At 45.6% G+C, this 19799-nt stretch overlaps 2 protein-coding genes across 3 annotated transcripts; one reads left to right on the forward strand and one right to left on the reverse strand.

Moving 5' to 3' along the window:
- The first annotated feature begins 9852 nt into the window (after positions 1-9852).
- On the forward strand, positions 9853-11722 carry LOC119305872 (dolichol-phosphate mannose synthase subunit 3-like). Of its 2 annotated transcripts, none has more exons than XM_037582275.1 (4): positions 9853-10202; positions 10608-10788; positions 10881-10988; positions 11372-11722. In XM_037582275.1, exons 2-4 carry the CDS (start codon positions 10687-10689, stop codon positions 11429-11431), a joined length of 270 nt encoding a protein of 89 aa, XP_037438172.1. In that variant the 5' UTR covers positions 9853-10202; positions 10608-10686; the 3' UTR covers positions 11432-11722. The 2 variants fall into 2 exon arrangements, with proteins under 2 accessions (XP_037438172.1, XP_037438171.1); XM_037582274.1 differs by having other exon boundaries at positions 9857-10202; positions 10663-10788.
- A 226-nt stretch (positions 11723-11948) lies between these two features.
- LOC119311102 (solute carrier family 35 member F1-like) lies at positions 11949-15275 on the reverse strand. Its single transcript, XM_037586732.1, has 11 exons — positions 15102-15275; positions 14602-14696; positions 14183-14240; positions 13864-14061; positions 13654-13730; positions 13486-13568; positions 13196-13247; positions 12752-12820; positions 12575-12661; positions 12401-12465; positions 11949-12284 (listed from the first exon to the last, which is right to left on the reverse strand). Exons 1-11 carry the CDS (start codon positions 15220-15222, stop codon positions 12122-12124), a joined length of 1068 nt encoding a protein of 355 aa, XP_037442629.1. The 5' UTR covers positions 15223-15275; the 3' UTR covers positions 11949-12121.
- Between the last annotated feature and the right edge of the window lie 4524 nt (positions 15276-19799).

The raw sequence follows: 19799 nt of genomic DNA on the forward strand, positions 1-19799 counted from the left end.
ACCCTGTTTGGTTAGACAACATAAATATGAATTATTTCATGCCCTCTTTTATTCCCCACTATCCATTGCACCTGTATATCATACAATGTCTATACTTTCAGTTACTTTTCTTGTTTATCAGCCATTTGAATTGGAGAGCGTGATGGCAGTATCTAAGGGAGTAACAACACGGTCTTCAGAAAAGATAGTGCTACCAGTTGATGTAGATAGAACCATGGTTGTACTTGTCCAAAGACCAGATCCACCACACATAACCCAGACTCCCGCAGATTGTATCCCTACCCAGTTGGACAGAGAACCAGCTACACCCCTTCTAACCCCAACCCCGGTAGATAGTAACCCAGTTCCAGTTAACACAACACCGTCTCCACCATAGAGCACCCAAACACGAGCAGTTAGTAAGGGAACTACAGTGCCCAAAGCACGAGGACCACCACTCTGAATCCCAACTCAACGCTTAAAGTAGAAGAAGATTTGTTCTCAGGTCAGATTCTGTAGCTATGGTTCATACTCCTTTGCTCTTGCATTACTGTATTTACTCATACCAACTATTTTCAAATTTGAAGGATGGAATTGAAACTCCAATGGTGCAACAGGTATGTTTTAAACCTACTTCTTTAACTGGTTTGTTGTTGTAACCTGCTCTATGTTGATTTCAGTTTCAATTGAATAAACAGTTATGTTCTCATGGCATGCACATTACAAGTGTTGTTGTTGCTCTATAGTTTCCCACACTTATATTCTGTCTATTCTGCTTTGTCTTGAACAAATATTATTTGAACTGTGTCTCTATCTTGATTTGGCAACAAAAACTAGAATGACATAGACCATAAAGTGACCATGGTACATAGATATATGTTTGTTTCATGCTGTTATCGTGTCCACTTTACTACTGAACTCATTTACCAAAATGAGTTTAATATACAACATGGTAAACATGTGATGTGTCTGCTTGTTTCTCTTTTAGAATGCAGACAAAATATTGGAGAACAGTACCGCGTTATCCAATGGTAAAGGAAGTAATGCAGATAAGGTTCAAGATAGTGAGACATCCCTGTTGGTCTCCAAGAAAGCTGATAAAAACTATCTTGACGATAGTGAGAGAATCCAAAAGTCATGTCTTGATGTAGTGTTCGAGTTACTGGCCACTACTGCTGGCACAAGCTCTTCGAACTCGCTTCCTGAATCAGTTCATCTTCTTGAGTCTCAACTTCAAGTTGAAAGACATCGATCAGATGTGCTGCGACAGGAAGCTGAAGGACTGAGGAAGTCCCTACAATTCAGATGCATATTTCCTGGTGCAACAGCAAGCGCTGGAGGATTTAAGCGCCAAACAAGAGAAAGTTAATAAGCTTGCTAAGCATATTGCCAGCATTATGGGTACCTAGGATATTGTCTCTTGAGATCTTCTGAAGTGGTTTCAGTTCTGGATTTGTTTTGCTGCGGTGTTTATTTGCGCTGGTCGCCAACTTTGACAACCAGTGTATATGATATGATGCTTTGTTCCCTATATTTGCACTGGTGGCGAACTTTGATGCCCAGTGGATGTAATATGTGTAATAGCCGTGATAGCCTAGTGTGAGTTGCTTGCTTATTTATTTCCTTGTTGTCTTGTTTATTTGTTTGCTTGTAGTCATTGCAGTTCTTTTTTCGCGGTTTGCTAGTGGCTGCAATAACCTATTTTTTAAAACTAGGCCACAATAACCATGGGCTAATAATTACTGTAGTGACACTGGGCCTCCTACGGGCCGTAGAAACAGTGGGCCTTCTACGGGCCGTAGAAACAATGGGCCTTCTACGGGCCGTAGAAACAATGGGCCTTCTGCGGGCCGTATCATCAATGGGCCTTATATGGGCCGTATGATCGATTGGCCAAACATGGGCCAAACAGACCGCATTATGGTCGTAAACGGGCTAGAGTTGGAATCGTCTGTTCATGGGCCGACCATAACGGGCCATCATTAATAGGCCGTATTTGATGATGCTATGAAAACAGCCCAACATATTAACAAACCACAAACGGGCCGACTGTAACCACATGCTGAATTTGGCCCACAAGCAGAAAATGACAGTAACGGGCCGTAAGTAAACGAATGCTGGAAATGAACCCAAGAATAAATGGGCTCTGAGAAGGCCGAAAGATAACATGGGCTGGAAACGTCCCAACAGAATAACGGGTCGTTAATGGGTATAAGGTGATACACTGTTCATCACGGGCCAGTTTCACCACGGGCCGTTAATGGGTGTAAAGTGATACATTGTTCATTATGGGCTAGTTTCACCACGGGTCGTTAATAGGCCAAGAGTTACAAAGGGCCTCATATGGGTCGAAAGACGTCATGGGCCATACATGGGCTAGAAGTGAAATTGGGCTATAATCATATTGGATGGCCCAAATGACGCTACTAGGCCTAATTCGGATAGGGCGTAACGGGCCTTGGGTTAGTGGTCTGTAAATGAGCTATATGCGAACAGGCTGTTAACAGGCTTTCCATGGGCCGACCCGCCACCTTATGACCAAGTCAAACTGGCCGGCCTTTTCACAAGAATGGGCCTCTGTTGGGCCGTGCCATGTGTCGACGTATCATAGGCGCCTTCTATCCAATGAGTGGATGACATCTGCCCCAACGATGAGCCGCCACGTGTTTCCTCCAGCCAATGATGATTTTACACATGGAAAATCCCCATTGGTCGGGGATGTTAATGGGTTATCGGATCCAAAACCCGACCCGATAGCTTAACGGCATTCCGTTACGGTGGATGCCACGTGTCGGTCACCCTTGACGAAAGCAGTTCTGTGACGCGTGATTTATCGTCATGGAAGTGGACACTTCCATGATGATAATTTTGGTAATGTCATGGAACACTTCTACGACAGCACAGGTATGACTATCTTGATTCTGTCATAAAATCGTCATGGATGTACATGCATGACAAAAAACGTGACCTACTGTGACAAACATGTATCATCACGGAAGTGTATTTTTTTTGTAGTGCTATGATGTCTCTTACCGATTTGCCGCTATAATTTTGGGGATACACTTTAGAGACAGCCACATTCACTTTAAATAGGGCATCGTCTAAATCCGTTGAGACGACACCATATGAATTATGGTTTGGGAAGAAACCTAAGGTGTCATTTCTAAAAGTTTGGGGATGCGATGCTTATGTCAAGAAACTTCAACCTGAAAAGCTCAAACCCAAGTCGGAAAAATGCGTCTTCATAGGATACAAGGAAACCGTTGGGTATACATTCTACCTCATATCCGAAGGCAAGATCTTTGTTGCCAAGAATAGGTCCTTTCTGGAGAAAGAGTTTCTCTCGAAAGAAGTAAGTGGGAGGAAAGTAGAACTTGATGAAGTACTGCCTCTTGAACCGGAAAGTAGTGCAGCTCAGGAAAATGTTTCTGTGCTGCCTGCACTGACTAGAGAGGAAGTTAATGATGATGATCAAGGAACTTCGAATCAAGTTGCTACTAAACTTCGTAGGTCCACAAGGACACGTTCCACACCAGAATGGTATGGCAACCCTGTCCTGGAAATCATGTTGTTAGACAACGGTAAACCTTCAAACTATGAAGAAGCGATGGCGAGCCCAGATTCCAACAAATGGCTTGAAGCCATGAAATCCGAGATAGGATCCATGTATGAAAACAAAGTATGGACTTTGACAGACTTGCCCGATGATCGGCGAGCCATAGAAAATAAATGGATCTTTAAGAAGAAGACATGCGCGGATGGTAATGTGACCATCTATAAGGCTCGGCTTGTCGCTAAGGGTTATCGACAAGTTCAAGGGGTTGACTACAATGAGACCTTCTCACCCGTAGTGAAGCTGAAGTTCGTCCGAATCATGTTAGCAATTGCCGCATTCTATGGTTATGAAATATGGCAAATGGATGTCAAAACGGCATTCCTTAACGGTTTCCTTAAGGAAGAATTGTATATGATGCAGCCGGAAGGTTTTGTCGATCCTAAGAATGCTAACAAGGTATGCAAGCTCCAGCGCTCCATCTATTGTCTGGTGCAAGCATCTCGGAGTTGGAACATTTGCTTTGATGAAATGATCAAAGCGTTTGGGTTTATGCAGACTTATGGAGAAGCCTGCGTTTACAAGAAAGTGAGTGGGAGCTCTGTAGCATTTCTCATATTATATGTGGATGACATACTATTGATGGGAAATGATATAGAACTTTTGGAAAGCATAAAGGCCTACTTGAATAAGTGTTTTTCAATGAAGGACCTTGAAGAAGCTGCTTACGTATTAGGCATCAAGATCTATAGAGATAGATCGAGACGCCTCATAGGTCTTTCACAAAGCACATACCTTGATAAGATATTGAAGAAGTTCAATATGGATCAGTCCAAGAAGGGGTTCTTGCATGTATTGCAAGGTGTGAAATTGAGCTCGGATCAAAGCCCGACCACGGCAGAAGATAGAGAAAAGATGAGTGTCATCCCCTATGCCTCAGCCATAGGGTCTATTATGCATGCAATGTTGTGTACCAGACCTGATGTAAACCTTGCCGTGAGTTTGGTAGGGAGGTACCAAACTAATCCCTGTATGGAACACTGAACAGCGGTCAAGAATATCCTGAAGACCTGAAAAGGACTAAGGATATGTTTCTCGTTTATGGAAGTGACGAAGAGCTCGCCGTAAAGGGTTACATCGATGCTAGCTTTGACACAGATCTGGATGACTCCAAGTCACAAACCGGATACGTATATATTTTGAATGGTGGGACGGTCAGCTGGTGCCGTTGCAAGCAAAACGTCGTGGCAGGATCTACATGTGAAGCGGAGTACATGGCAGCCTCGGAGGCAGCACATGAAGCAATCTGGATGAAGGAGTTCATTACCGACCTAGGAGTTATTCCCAATGTGTCGGGCCCAATGACTCTCTTCTGTGACAACACTAGAGCTATTGCCCTTGCCAAGGAGCCCAGGTTTCACAAGAAGACCAGGCATATCAAGCGTCGCTTCAACTCCATTAGTGAAAATGTTCAAGATGGAGACATAGATATTTGTAAAGTGCATACGGATCTGAATGACGCAGATCCGTTGACTAAACCTCTTCCACGAGCAAAACATGATCAACACCAGAACTCTATGGGTGTTTCATTCATCACAATGTAACTAGATTATTGACTCTAGTGCAAGTGGGAGACTATTGGAAATATGCCCTAGAAGCAATAATAAAATGATTATTATTATATTTCCTTGTTCATGATAATTGTCTATTGTTCATGCTATAATTGTATTGACCGGAAACCATAATACATGTGTGAATACATAGACCACAACATGTCCCTAGTGAGCCTCTAGTTGACTAGCTCGTTGATCAATAGATGGTTATGGTTTCCTGACCATGGGCATTGGATGTCATTTATAACGGGATCGCATCATTAGGAGAATGATGTGATGGAAAAGTCCCAATCCTAAGTATAGCACAAGATCGTGTAGTTCGTTTGCTAAAGCTTTTCTAATGTCAAGTATTATTTCCTTAGACCATGAGATTGCGTAACTCCCGGATACCGTAGGAATGCTTTGGGTGTACTAAACGTCACAACGTAACTAGGTGGCTATAAAGGTGCATTACAGGTATCTCCGAAAGTGTCTGTTGGGTTGGCACAAATCGAGACTGGGATTTGTCACTCCGTATGACGGAGAGGTATCTCTGGGCCCACTCGGTAATGCATCATGATAATGAGCTCAATGTGACTAAGTAGTTAGTCACGGGATCATGCATTACGCAACGAGTAAACTGACTTGCCGGTAACGAGATTGAACGAGGTATTGGGATACCGACGATCGAATCTCGGGCAAGTAATGTAGCGATTGACAAAGGGAAATCTATACGGGATTGCTTGAATCCCCGACATCGTGGTTCATCCGATGAGATCATCATGGAACATGTGGGAGCCAACATGGGTATCCAGATCGCGCTGTTGGTTATTGGCCGGAGAGCTGTCTCGGTCATGTCTGCATGATTCCCGAACCCGTAGGGTCTACACACTTAAGGTTCGGTGATGCTAGCGTTGTTATGGGAAATAGTATGTGGTTACCAAATGTTGTTCGGAGTCCCGGATGAGATCCCAGACGTCACGAGGAGTTCCGAAATGGTCCGGAGGTGAAGATTTATATATGGGAAGTCATCATACGGTCACCGGAAGTATTCGAGGCTTTGCCGGTATTGTACCGGGACCACCGAAGAGGTTCTGGGGGTCCACCGGGGGGGTCCACCTGCCCCGGAGGGCCCTATGGGCTGTATGTGGAAGGGAACCAGCCCCTAAGTGGGTTGGGCACCATCCCCCCCTAGGGCCCATGCGCCTAGGGTTTGGGGGAAACCCTAAAGGGGGCGCCCCCTTGGCTTGGGGGGCAAGCCCTCTCCCCTTGGCCGCCCCCCCCCCCTCTAGATCTCATCTAGAGGGGCCGGTCCCCTTCCCCCTTCGCCCTATAAATAGAGGGGAGGAGGGAGGGCAACAACACCTCATCCAAGCCGCAGCCCTTCCCCTCTCCAACACCCCCTCCTCCTCCGTTGAGCTTGGCGAAGCCCTGCCGGAGAACTGCAAGCTCCACCACCACGCCGTCGTGTTGCCGGAGTTCTTCCCCAACTTCTCCTCCCCCCTTGCTGGATTAAGGAGGAGACGTCCCCGTGCTGCATGTGTGTTGATGCGGAGGCGCTGTTGTTCGGTGCTTAGATCGGAATCAACCGCGATCTGAATCGCTGCGAGTACGACTCCTTCATCCGCGTTCTTGCAACGCTTCCGTATCGCGATCTCAAGGGTATGAAGATGCACTCCTCTCTCTCGTTGCTAGTCTCTCCATAGATTGATCTTGGTGATGCGTAGAATTTTTTAAATTTTTGCAACGATCCCCAACAGATCAAGCTCATGGCGCCCAAACGGGCGGCCCAGCTAGCAGCGAAGATGGACATTAACAAGCTACATGTCGATAAAACCCAGGTCGGTTCTCCGACCAGATGTGTGGATAACAAGGCCACCTTCACAACCTTCTCCCTTCTATCTTTATCCAAAGTCGGGTAGGGCGGTTCGCTTGAGTTGCTCAATCGTCCCTTTGCGCGGTGCTCATGACATGCTATGGAACCTCCACCGTGCTAGCGGCATAGGAGCCTACTCAACGTCACCGGCTTCGTGTCGCACTAGAGTGATCCAATATGTGGTTCCGCATGTTCCACCACTTCTCCGTTCATTTCCAATACTAATCTTGAAACACCATGAGCAGCAGGATGTTGAGGTCCGGAATTCGAAGTGAAATTCTTGATTTGCCCGTTCATACAGATTGCAAGACGGTGGCAAATACGTTCAACGACCATCAAAAGACCCTGTCAGCGCTCGGACCTGTTGTTGAGGAGATCAAGCTCCTCTTGCACTCGCGGCAGGATGAAAGGTGAGCTGGGTTTGCCGAGGAGCGAACGCGGCGGCTCATGCTATGGCTAGAGAAGGGATGCTAAACGAGTTATGTACAGTGTGTCTTCAGGTTCCAGCTGATTACGTTTTACATGTAGTTGCGTCTGGAATTCCAAAACCTTATTCAGACGATGTTATTCTAAAAAAAACTTATACTGGATAGTGTGGTAATTTAATCACCATAGACCTATAAATAACTTACGTACAAACATCTTGATAACTTTTGACCTCGGGTTAACAAAGTTGTTGAAACATACCAAACTTCTGTATAAATAGCATATGATTTACGCATCGCGGACATGATAACTTACGTACAAACAACATTGTAACTTTTTTGACACTGGGATAAAATAAGTTGTAGACCTGATAACGCAAGTACAACACCATAATAACTTTGATCTAGAAAAAAGTTGTTTCAACCATACCCTGATAAGTTTTATGTGAATAACATGATAGTATACACACTGCAGGTCTGATAAGTTATATACAATACCATGGTAACTCGAATTCTACACGAGGTATTATATATTCTCACTGTGACGCTGGTAACTCGAATTCTAAGGAGGTGAAATAAACAACAACACAAAGCTCCAACAAGGCCATGAGGTTAGCCCAGGTGGTTACTCGAAGCTGAGGTTTGAAGTTCCGGGTTCCACGCGTCCCTATGAATAGAACGCTTAGACATCATATTTTGCTTCGTATGTACTTCCTTCGTTCCAAAATTCTTGTCTTAGATTTAAGACAAGAATTTTGGGAGGAAATACTAGTCTGTATTGAAATCTTTAAAGAGTCTTATATTTAGAAACAAAGGAATACTCAAATAAATTGGTTACTTCATTCCAAAACGCATGAATCTTAAGTCTTAATTCCATATACACCTTCAATTAATCAAACTCAGTTTCTCTTTCACTTTATTTCTTGATCACAAACATTCGAATCTTGTACCTCAGTTTGCCCAAGGGATTCATCACCTGAACCTTCTGCAGTAGCCCTGAGATGCTTGGAGACCCCAGTAACAAGGAACCCGCGCGTAAAACCGAGGCGGCGCCTCTTCAGCTTGGCCACTCCTCGCAGAGCCTGCGTCCCCAGGTCAACAGCGAGCACCGTCGTCATAGCTCCGTCGCTGGTGGCCTCGGCCAGCATGTAAACAACGTCGTCGTCCTCGTCGGCGACGCCCATGGTAGGCAAAGCCATGCGAAGACGCCGCAGGGACAAGACCCCCTCGGCGGCCTTGTGCGCTCTGCTGCTCACGAGCTTATGCAGCAGCCTGTAATGCCTCGCGACGTCGGCGGGGACGCCGACGCTCGCCGACCGGACGGAGCACCGCTGCCGCCAGTCGCTCCACGAGGTGGCCGGGATAGGCATGCTCCATGTGGTGGCCTTCCAGGTGTCGTCGACCAGCATCGTCACCTCGACGTACTTGATGGCGTCCTCCCGCTCGTTGACGGCGATGTCACGTAGGTAGTAGGGGCAGCGTTCGAGGCACCAGGTCCAGTCGCCCTTGAGGGGCGACGGCAGCGGCATGTCGCGGAGCACTGGGGCGGGGCTCTCGTCGAGCACGTCGCAGAGGAGGATGCCTCGCCAGAGATCGACCCAGCCGACCGTGCCTTTGGCGCCGCCGAGCGTGATCACCTTGGTCGTCAGGTGGTGCATGAGTATCTCCGACGAGGGAGGGGTCGCGTCCCTCAGCATCTGTTCCTCGTCCGCCCGCCTGGAGGTCCAGCTCCCCGGCTCGCCGTCGGGCCCCGAGCGGTACAGGTGGAGCTTGAACGAGACCATGCCCACGCGCTTGAGGGCGGCGACGGCGTACTCGCCATCGCCGCCGGTGCAGCTCAGCACGGCGATCTCCGCATCCCCGAAGTAATGGGGAGCGGACTTGGGGAGCAGGTCCAGCGTGGGGCGCCGAGGGCGCGCCCTGTACACGAAGTAGTCGCTGAACATCTGGTAATACCAGCCATGGGGTCTGACGGGGACGCGGAGGAGGACCAGGTCGGCGTCCGTGCTGACGACCTTGGGCGCCAGGGACAGGTCGTCGGGCTCCGGGCACGCGGCGAAGTCGACGGAGAAGTGCGAGAGGACCGGCGGGCGCGCGCCGCAGAGGGTCACCGCGATGGGATGGCCGGTGCTCGTGGTGGACGTGGCGGTGGTGGCGTTGCGGGCGGGGCCGATGCGGCCGAAGAGCTCGAGCAGGACGGAGCTCGGGACGGCGTCGCCCTCGCGGACCCCGAGGAAGGCGGCGGCGGCGGCCATGCGGTCCGATCGATCAGTCCGCGATCCAATGGCGGCGGAATTTGGGGGAGGGTTACGAATTTTCCTGCCCGAACTAAATAAGTTTTTTCTTTCCTGCCCGAGCTAAATAAGTTTTTTTCTGCCAGAGCTAAATAAGTTTTTTTCTTTTCTTTTCTTGCTGGGCTCAATCCGGACGACTCTGCAACGATCCGAGCCCGTGGTCTGAGCCCGCATCCGTCTCACGCAGGCTCTGCCCCACAGCGAGCAGAGACCAAGAAAGCCTCGCCGCCGTAGCACCCCGTCCCGACAACCACCTCTGCACATCGCTCGCCGGCCGCCGGGGAACACCAGCGGAGCGCACGACCAGTGCAACGACGCGCTGATCTAGCGCGGGGCAGCTCGACTCCCCACAACCAGCTATCTCGCCCCTCCGACCGACGCCTCAACCTCGACTCCTCCTCGCGGCTCACCGTCTTCCACGCAAGGTCGACGAGATCTGCCTCCTCACCGTCAACACCACCACAGTCCACAGGTTTCAGCCTGGTAAGCGATCTCCCCCCTCCATCCTCCCCTTCATCCCCGTTTATTATTGGATCCTTTGGTTAACTTGGCTAGATCCGTCTGGTGTAGCATCTGGTTGCAGTTAGGGAGTAACTTTGGTGTCGAATTGCTGTTGGATTCTCGATCCAATTCTAGTGGGCAGCACATAACTTATTGTCTTCATGTCTGGATTCACAATCTTATCATCTGTATTCAGCTAGATAGATACAGCATGTACTTTTCTATGTATATAATCCTATGTAATTATAGTTCACAAATCAATTAGCTATGTCCTAGAAACTGTCATGTACCAGTATCACAAGTCTGTGCATCACTTCGGCCAGTAGGCAAAATATGAAGATAATGGATGCTGCTACAGTTTACCTGACGGCCTACTGCCTGCTCTAGGAAATCAGGACGAAAACTGGCTGCCGTTCTCATTCGCTCTTTTGGTTGGTGGCAGGCGATCGCTAGCTGTGTGTCCTAGATGAAGCACATATTCAAGATCATCGCGGTGCTGGCAGCAATCTCCGCCGTCTGGGTTGCGCTCCTTGAAACCTCGACAGTCCCTCGCAGTTTTACTTGGTTGGTGAGTGTCATCAATTATTTTCACTTCTAATGTCTTGAAGAAGAGAGGCTCCTTTTAATTAAGATGCTTGCTTCTGGCTTTTGTTGTTATAGCTTCCCATCTACTTGGTAGTGGCGCTTGGATGCTACGGCCTTTTCATGGTTGGATATGGGCTCATGTTCTTCCCAACCTGCCCTCAAGAAGCGGTGTTACTACAGCAGGTAGCTGACATAGTCCTAGCAGCCTAATTTTCCCTTTTGTCTACGCAGTCTTATTTCCATTTTGAAAACCAATAGTCTCTAGAACTTGCATCCTTTGTTATTTCCCGTTTTAGTTTCACACCTGTGCACTGTCTATTATATATCCTTTTCTCTTGTTTTTCTGCTGGCATAACGAGATTCAAGGTATTCTGCACAAAGAAAAGAACAGAAACTCTGAAAACTTCATAAGTTTATTTGTACCTTATGCGTATTATTGTATGAATTTTCATAATGGTCACTACAAATAAACCAAGCCACCTGATTTCCGAACTTCTAAGTTTTCTGTACATTACAGGTTTGGTTTCTTCCCATTTGTAATTCTTTGAGCTCGACCAACTATGCAGGATATTGTGGAGGCAAAGGAATTCCTGTCAAAAAGAGGTGTTGATGTGAGCTCTGATTGAGGTCAATACCAATGATTTATGTTTCATGACCAGTTTGAAGCTTCCTGGATACCGTATAGAAAAATTATGGCATTTCACCATGTCTAGATATTTGTTACTAACGCAGTTTTTGTGAGTGGCATGTTACAATTCTAGATTTTGTTAGTTCAGTGGATGGCTTGTCACGATACTAGTTATGTCAGGAAAACAGTGCGAGAACAACTAATTAATGGTTTGTTAGCAAGTCCATCAGTGTTCAAGACATGTCTGCTATTTTACAATCTGGTTTTCATCACTGGATGTGTTCCATTTTTTCTGCGCGGTATCATCTTTGGTGATTAGCCTACCCCAACTTGTTTGGGGCTAAATACTTTGTTGTTGTTGTAGTATCATCTTTGGCGATGGTTCGAATTGCGAGTTCCTTTCATGGTTCAGTCCCGGTATGCGGAATTTTCTGTCCAGTTCAGATTTCTTTCGTTTGCTAAATCTGGAATGATTTCTTGAGTTTTTCAAATTCGACAAAGTTCTGAACCCCTCATGATTAGCAAAAGATCATTAAACCTTTACCAATACCGTTACTGCTCCATGTTTACAAAATATTTGTAGAATGAACCAGTATACACCCTGTGCAGTGAACCTTTGTCAACTCATAATCCTATTTTATACATGTTCAGTCACATGCCAAGTTGGCAGCAGACAATCAGTCGCCTGCTACCGTGAGGTAGGTGCTTCCGATGTTGTCTTGTTTGAGTCCGGTCCATCATCTTCTCCGGCACCAGGCAGTCTTTCCGCTGCTGTGTGGTTCTCTGTCGCTGTCTCCTCGTCAATTGCGCCTGTGACCTGCGCCGTGTCCTCGGCAGCCTCCCTGGAGCCCCTGCTTGGAATGGTTCTCAGTGGTCAGTTGTGAGCTTGTTACACTATCATCAGAGTAGATGCAGGTAGTAGCTATCATGGATTTTTGGAGGCAACACCAAGTGAAGAATACAGTACTTGTATGAGTAGATGATGAGACCAATTGCAGTGCCAGCGAAAGCTACAAAGTACATCCAATCGACCTGCAGATCCCCCAAATTTGCGCCCATTGGTTCAGTTAGAGCCTTGTTTGAAACACGTGAATTTGACAGTAAACAGTTCAATTTTCAAAATGAACAGATGTGCTCAAACCTTCTCATGGTAAGCGAAGATACGGATTAGAACGGCCCACATGTCGGAGGTCAGAAGTGATAGGTTCAGCATGGTTGCGCCACATATCTGAAACAAACAAATACGAACTGAATTCTACAAAAAAATGTTTCAGGACAGTCATGAATTTGACCGCAAGAGGATAGTGATCTGATCTACCTTAAGGATAATAGGTACTGTGGAGTAGAACAGGAACATTGCTAGCGCAAATCCAATAAAAGGGAGCACCTGAAAGGACACAGAAGGCCAGTGTCAAAAAACTACATAATTTTGATTAATATTATTGCCGTGGTGAATGTCTAATAGCATGCTGCAATGCCTTCAGATTTGCTGACATCCACTGAAAAGTTTGGATATTGCAAAGTTTCAGTTGGTTGACAGATGCTTAACGTTTAACCTCTGATAAGATTTGAAAGGTTTTGTATGGCCCAACAACATTCCAATATGTTCATAATTCACTTGGTTTATGCTCTACTGTTAGTTGGAATCTAAAGTTCAGACAAGGAAACTACAATTGTCCCTAAAAAATTATAATTGTCTATGGCTGTAGTTGGTTTAGTGTAATGCCCCTAAATCAGAATGAACGAAGCTCAGGAGACTCACTGCGCTGGCATTCCATTCCGTTGATCTAAGTTCTTCCCGCTCAAGAATGCTTCTGTTGTAATGTCAAGGGTGTAGCATTCCAATTTCCAAATGCATTTTAGGTAATATAAAGTTCAGTGAAACGGTAAGATCTATAGTCGAAAAACTTTCCGGTTTCACTACCTCAGTCTTCACATCGATATGTCGGACTGCCAACAAAATACAGTTTGCTTCTCTTATCTGACAAATTAAGTTGAAGCACCACAGAAGAAAGTACAGTTAATAATGATTGCAATAAGCCAAAAGGATACATCTGTATGCCGCTTATAATTGCTCCAAAAACACCTAGCATCGCCATCACCTCAATCCTGCTGCTTTTCTTGACAATATACTCCTGAAATGGTGTAGGAACAAAACCTTTAACGTATTTTTCACTCATGTACATACACTTGGGTTGAGAGATGACGTTTTGTTGATACCTCGGTGACATTGCTGACGGCGTAAAGCGTGGCCCCGGCGATGACAAGCATATCACCTTTCAAGGGGCTGGGTCCTTCTGCAGGACATTCCAAGATCAAGTAATGTTACAACTAGTTTACATGAGTTGGAGTTGTATAAGGTACCACCCCCCTCAATTGTGATAGTTGTGTGAGGACTGAGGACTCCTCATATGATATTGATTCTCTTACTTGATTTTCGTTCGGAGGCGTGCACGTCGGAGAACACCACCAGCACGACGCCGGCCACGCAGATCCCGACGCCGAACAGCTTCCTCAGCCCATACTTGGTCTTGAGGAAGATCCAGGTGAGGAAGAGGACGCAGGGGATCGCCCAGCAGTCCAGGAGCATCACGCTCGTCAGGGACGTGTACTGGTAAGCCTTCACGACTTTTATGAATGAACAGTCAAAAAGCAAAGCCAATTTCAGCGTCTTGATTACCTACCCATGTGATGACAAACTAAAGGAACTGAAATATCATTCATTTCAGTAACGGTAACTACGTCGTACCGATGTAGTTAGCCTCCACGTCGACGATGCTGAGGATCAAGTAGTAGTACCATTTCACCTGCAGAAAACAGAATGTGGAAGAAAACGTTGGTTTTCAGGGGTCCGCTGATAGGAACATTCACGGTTTTTGCATCGTTGCGTCTCGCCGCAAGGACAGCTTGGCGATGAAGGAACAGCATGAACAACTTGTGAAGAGCAGAATCAGAATACCCATAGCTATCACTGTCCTGGGCAGCAGGGGGGATAAGATGCACTAAACGCGCATCGCACACGCAACAAAAATCAGGGAGATCCACTGGGATTTTTGGAGATTTTACTAGAGAATAAGAGCTGGGTATAGCCAATTATGTCTCAAAATTTGAACCAAATTAGCATCGGAGCATCTCTTTTGGACAGTAAAAGGCGGCACCGAGACGTACCGTCAGATGTTGCCGTTTGTAGATCATAATTCCTCCGTAGACAAGCGCGAGGAGGATGTAGTTCAGTAGGGACTGCGACGTCGGCGCATTGACGCCTGAAAAAGCAGACATGAGAGTAACAACACTGCAAGCCTCCACTCACAGTTTAACCATCTTCCATTTTTGCTCACAGAGGGAGCAGAGAACAGAAGCAAACGAGCATAAGTGATGAGCCAAATAAATGCTCGTGTTGCACTAGAATTTTTCCTTTTGGGCCGAAACGCATGAGAACACTGGAACCAATAATTTTTCCTTTGGTTCAGACTTTCTTTCAGAGTGGCGTGCTAGAATCCAGTAGGTGTCAGGAGATTATGAATGGTAGCAGAGGCAATTCCCTATCAAGCCAGGTCATAACTAATGCCAAATACCAAGAAAATTCATAACTAGACCAGGCAAAATGGCATTGCGGGGGGACAGCGGAGTAGACGGCGGCGCGCCGGCCGCCGGCCGGGCGTACGTACCTCGGCGTGCGAGCTCGGAGGAGGAGAAGCCGGTGGAGGTGATGAGCAGCGAGACGAACTGCCCGAGCGCGAGGCCCACGAGCACCTCTCGCCGGAGCCACCTCGGCGCCGGCAGCGCCATTGCCGGCTAGCTAGTTGGTTGCTGGGTGCCTGCCCTGCTCTCGTCTTCTTCGCCAACGTCGCCGTCCGCCCACTCGTGTCGTATAGCAAGCTGATGGCTTAAACAACAAAGCTGCTTGCCATTGGTAGTTGGACTATATGTATGCACACGGACGACTTGGTTAGCGTCTCTGCCTCGTGGGCCCTAGGCGCTGCCTGTGGCACAAAGCCGCCGGTTTTTTGCTTTTGTTCCCACGGAAATACAACTCTTCCCGGCAGAGTTCGGGCAAAATCATCTACTCTCTCCGTTTCTAAATATTTGTCTTTCTAGACATTTCAAATGGACTATCATATACAGATGTATGTAGACATATTATAGAGTGTAGGTTCACATTTTGCTCTGTATGTAGTCATTTGTTGAAATATCTAAAAAAACAAATATTTAGGAACGGAGGGAGTAGTAGTATGTAGTAGTAATTCTTTTGAATATATCATATATAGATGTTTACTTTGTATTTCATATGGCTAATTTCATAGTACAACAATATTTTTGTGGATCATCTTGCAATCACAAAAAGTGATACAGTCCAGGAGGATCCAACAATTCATTCCCTACCCTAGCCGCCGCCACGGACGAGGCGACTAGGGAGGCGATCCTTTTCTACCGATCTCCACCGGCAAGGGCGCTGGCCTCCTCTCTCTCTGGCTGCTGCTCCGGCAGCAGGAGGGAGGGAGGACTCCGTTCCTCCGCTCTGTAGTTAGGGTTTGGATTTGTAGGTCGTGGTGCGCCGTTGGGGTGGTGGAAGCGGCGCCCGGACGAATAAATCTGCCTCAACTTCACTCCCACACCGGTGTTGTCCTTCATGGCGGCGTCTCGGAGTTGGTGGCATCGTGTTTTGTAGATCCTTCAGATCGGCGATTTTAGGGTTCATGGATGGTGTCGGCGAAGCGGCGGCGGCGACTCCATCAGGTGTGTCTCTCCTTCTGCTATGTCCCCGTTGCTGCGGCGTTATCTCCGACGTCATGGTGGAGCAGGGAGGGTTTGTCGTCCAGGAGTATGCGCAGGCGCTTGTCTACGCAAGTGACAGCTGGAAGATGGTGCATCTTGTGCTGGGTTTGTGGTTGAAGCTGACAGCTCTGGTTTCCTCCTCCGACGTCATAGTCGTGCGGGGGTGTCAGTTCTGAAGTTCGATGGCGTGTCCGGGGACACGTTGCCCCGGTCTGATTCTTTCAACGACAATGGTTTTGCTTCAGGCAAACTACTTTGGAGGTCCGTAAAGCTCCTGATCAGCGATGGAGCCGCGTCGAGCTCGGGTGAAGAGGTGATCTATCTTCTTTTCCTCAGTGAAGAGGGCCAGGCGCTGGTTTTTTGCATAGGATTATCCTATCTTTTCAGTCCTGTAATATCGATGTTTACGTGGCTTGTAACTGAATCTTTATGTTATTAATGAGACACGTATTACTATGCAAAAAAAAATAGTCTAGGAGGGCATAGAAGAATACAAAGTAATTTCTATTTTCTCACAAAAACTTGCAGGTGCATGCTACACTGTTTTTCAGGATTTTTTGGAACTTGAGAAATATGTTTTTCCAAATTTTCCAAGTAACTAAAGAGTGCAAGCTAGCCCAGGAGCACAAAATGCACTCTTTTATTACAGAACTGGCACCTTGCTTTTTTATATGATAGAAAGATCAACCTTGGGCTCTTGCGCCATGCAACGTTTGCAACACAGTTTTATCCAGATAATGCTCATGATATTAGCGAACCAACCTGTGGTTGAGATGGTTAGGTGGACAGTGGTATCCCCAACCCACCAGGGTTCAAATCCTGGTGCTCGCATTATTTCTGGATTTATTTTAGGATTTCCGGCGATGCGCTTTCAGTGGGAGGAGACGTTCCCGTCGACGACGAGGCGCCTACGATGGCTTCGTAAATCTCAAGATGATATGCCGGCTCAGTCTCTCAGAGGTGCTCATAGGGGTAGGGTGTGCGTGTGTGCATTCATAGGGATGAGTGTATGCGCGTGTATATGAGCGCTTGTGTCTGTACTGATGCTCAAAAAAAATGCCCATGATATTAGAGCCGGAAACAGATCACCAAATATCAACAAAATGATATTCTTTTGCTCGTCTAAGAAAAAGATATTCTTTTGCTGTCATTCTCAGTTATAGTTGCGTTTAGAGTTGTAGGATATTATCTTTTTTCTTGCAGAAAGACGAGATTATGGACTACCGTACATTAGACCCATTGCTATCTGCCATGGCGTCACTGAGTGCTATATTATTTGTTTTAGTTACGGTTTGAGTATCAAGAGAGGGAACCATATCTTCTACTTTTGCATATATGTGTACTTTTTTCCCCTCTCTAATAAGTGATTCGTAAGTTGACATTGTGTTGCTTGTGTTGTTTAATTATTAATGCTGCATGAATGCGTACTACTCCCTCCGTTCCTAAATATAAGTCTTTCTAGAGATTCCAACGAATGACTACATACGGAGCAAAATGAGTGAATCTATACTCTAAAATATGTCTACATACATCCGTATGTTGTAGTCCATTTAAAATGTCTAAAAAGACATATAATTAGAAACGGAGGGAGTATGTTATACTATATGTTTTCACTTAAATTGTTGTTGCGAAGTCAATGCATAAAAAGTCAGCAACTAATGATGGAAACTTTGCAATCAGCAGTACGCTCAGTATTTCTTCGGATAGAAGTGCATGAAGGGCACTCTCAGGCAATGTACGTCATCACATGCGTTTATATGTTTGGTCAACTGTTGATTACGTCGCTTTAGTTAAACTGATTTGTTATCCCTAAAAATATGTTTGTGATTAAGCTCTCTTCTCTAGTCTAAAGAACATAGATGCAAATTAAAGTTTCTCCTTTGAAACTGCATGAATGTTTCGATAGATTAAGTGAATTTTCGATGTGTTACAACTGAGTTATGTTAGGCCGATCTGAGGAACTGCACCTCCGTGGGCGCTGCAACAAGACATGCCTCAACGTTGGGCAGGGGCTGCGACCCCTAGCCCTTCCCGTCACCTCATCCCACTATAGTGTTGTGCAAGCCGGACCCATTCAACAAGGCCCATGGCCAGGAGCTCTAGCGGACCAGTGGTAGTGAACTTTGTTAAACCTTGAGGTTGTAGAGCTCGTCAGAAACGTACTCGGCCCCAACTTCAAATCTCTAAAGTCTATACCTTATACTTTGTAATCCTGGTCGTTTTAACCTTGAGGCCATTTTTGGAGTGGATTTGATGATATGCCAGAGGGGAGGCCGAGTTTGCTGACTGAGATTGGAATAAGTTTGGAGATTATGAATCAGTGCTTGTTAACGAAATGACTATGAAAATTGGAAAATACTGATGGACTCTTGCAAAATATGTTGGAGACAAAATATCTGCAGGATAAGACTTTGTCTGGGTGGTCAGCTGATGCTGGTGGTTTACAGTTCTAATAAGGGTTAATGAATGTTAACCATACATTCCAATCTCCGGCGAGAAGAATGTTGGGAGATGGAGCAAAAACTCTTTTTTGGGAGGATGTTTGGCTGGAAGATATGAATTTGGCTTAGAGGTTCCCTATATTATATGCTATCTCCTTTAACAAATTTGTCACTGTCCAGTCTGCTAAGAATAGAGAATTAATGGAGTGAGTTTGAATTTAGGAGAACTCTGTATGGGGAGATCCAGCAACAGTGGATTAAACTAAAAAGGTTGGTGGATGAGGTGGAGTTATCTTACAGTAAATTTACTGTAAGATAGAGTGTCTTGGATCTTAAATAACAATAACAATTTTGTGGTGAAAGAGCTATACTTGCATTTGAAAGCTTGTGCTTTGGTCGGATAAAGATTTATTCTGCAAGCTGAAGATGCCACATAAGATTAAAATCTTTTTGTGGTTGATGCTAAAAGATAGTATCCTGACTAAGAGAAAAGCGATTCTCCCATGCACGGGAGGTTCAGTGCATGCACCCATCGCTGGTTATGTTGGAGATCCTAGTGCATGCAATTTATGTTTCGTCATATACGTATAGACTATGCCATTTGCATTAATATAGCGTCGTATCATGTCAGTCACCAATCCACTTTATGCCATGCACGTGTTTTTCTTTCTCTATTTTCCTGCTCACAACGGATTATGACACATGTCTCACGATGCCTCTCCTCTCTTCCTTTCAAATCCATTAATTTCAGTTTCCTTTTCACAATTTAGATGGTTCATATCTTTAAAACCAAACCTCCTTTTTTTAAGTTTTTGTATATTGGAACAAAGGATTAAAGCGGTTTTTGAAATGAATTTGTAATGAGTGAAATACAAATATAAAATTAGTGAAATTGTTTTTCTGAATTAAGCAAAATTAGTTTTTTTACATGAGTGAAAGCAGTGTTTGCAATGAATAAAATCAACATTTTATAATAATCTATTATTTAAATGAGTGAAAAATATTTTTTAAATGAGTCAAATCAATTTTTTAAATGAGTGAAATATGTTCAAGAAATTCAAACTCATTTAAAGTATATTCAATATCGATCTTGTTTTAAAGATCATGTCATTAGGAATTTAAATATTGAAAAAGATTTTAATTTGGAAC

The sequence above is a fragment of the Triticum dicoccoides genome, chromosome 5B (assembly GCF_002162155.2).
Source record: "Triticum dicoccoides isolate Atlit2015 ecotype Zavitan chromosome 5B, WEW_v2.0, whole genome shotgun sequence".
NCBI lineage: Eukaryota > Viridiplantae > Streptophyta > Magnoliopsida > Poales > Poaceae > Triticum > Triticum dicoccoides.

Excerpts from the sequence above, each read along its gene's own strand:
- LOC119311102 (XM_037586732.1), bottom strand. The coding sequence starts at position 15,222 with ATGGCGCTGCCGGCGCCGAGGTGGCTCCGGCGAGAGGTGCTCGTGGGC. Across the intron at positions 13,569-13,653 it reads CCGTCAGCAATGTCACCGAG|GAGTATATTGTCAAGAAAAG; the intron begins GTATCAACAAAA and ends ACACCATTTCAG. Across the intron at positions 12,821-13,195 it reads CGGAATGGAATGCCAGCGCA|GTGCTCCCTTTTATTGGATT; the intron begins GTGAGTCTCCTG and ends GTGTCCTTTCAG.
- LOC119305872 (XM_037582275.1), top strand. The coding sequence starts at position 10,687 with ATGAAGCACATATTCAAGATCATCGCGGTGCTGGCAGCAATCTCCGCC. Across the intron at positions 10,789-10,880 it reads CTCGCAGTTTTACTTGGTTG|CTTCCCATCTACTTGGTAGT; the intron begins GTGAGTGTCATC and ends TTGTTGTTATAG. Across the intron at positions 10,989-11,371 it reads AAGCGGTGTTACTACAGCAG|GATATTGTGGAGGCAAAGGA; the intron begins GTAGCTGACATA and ends CCAACTATGCAG.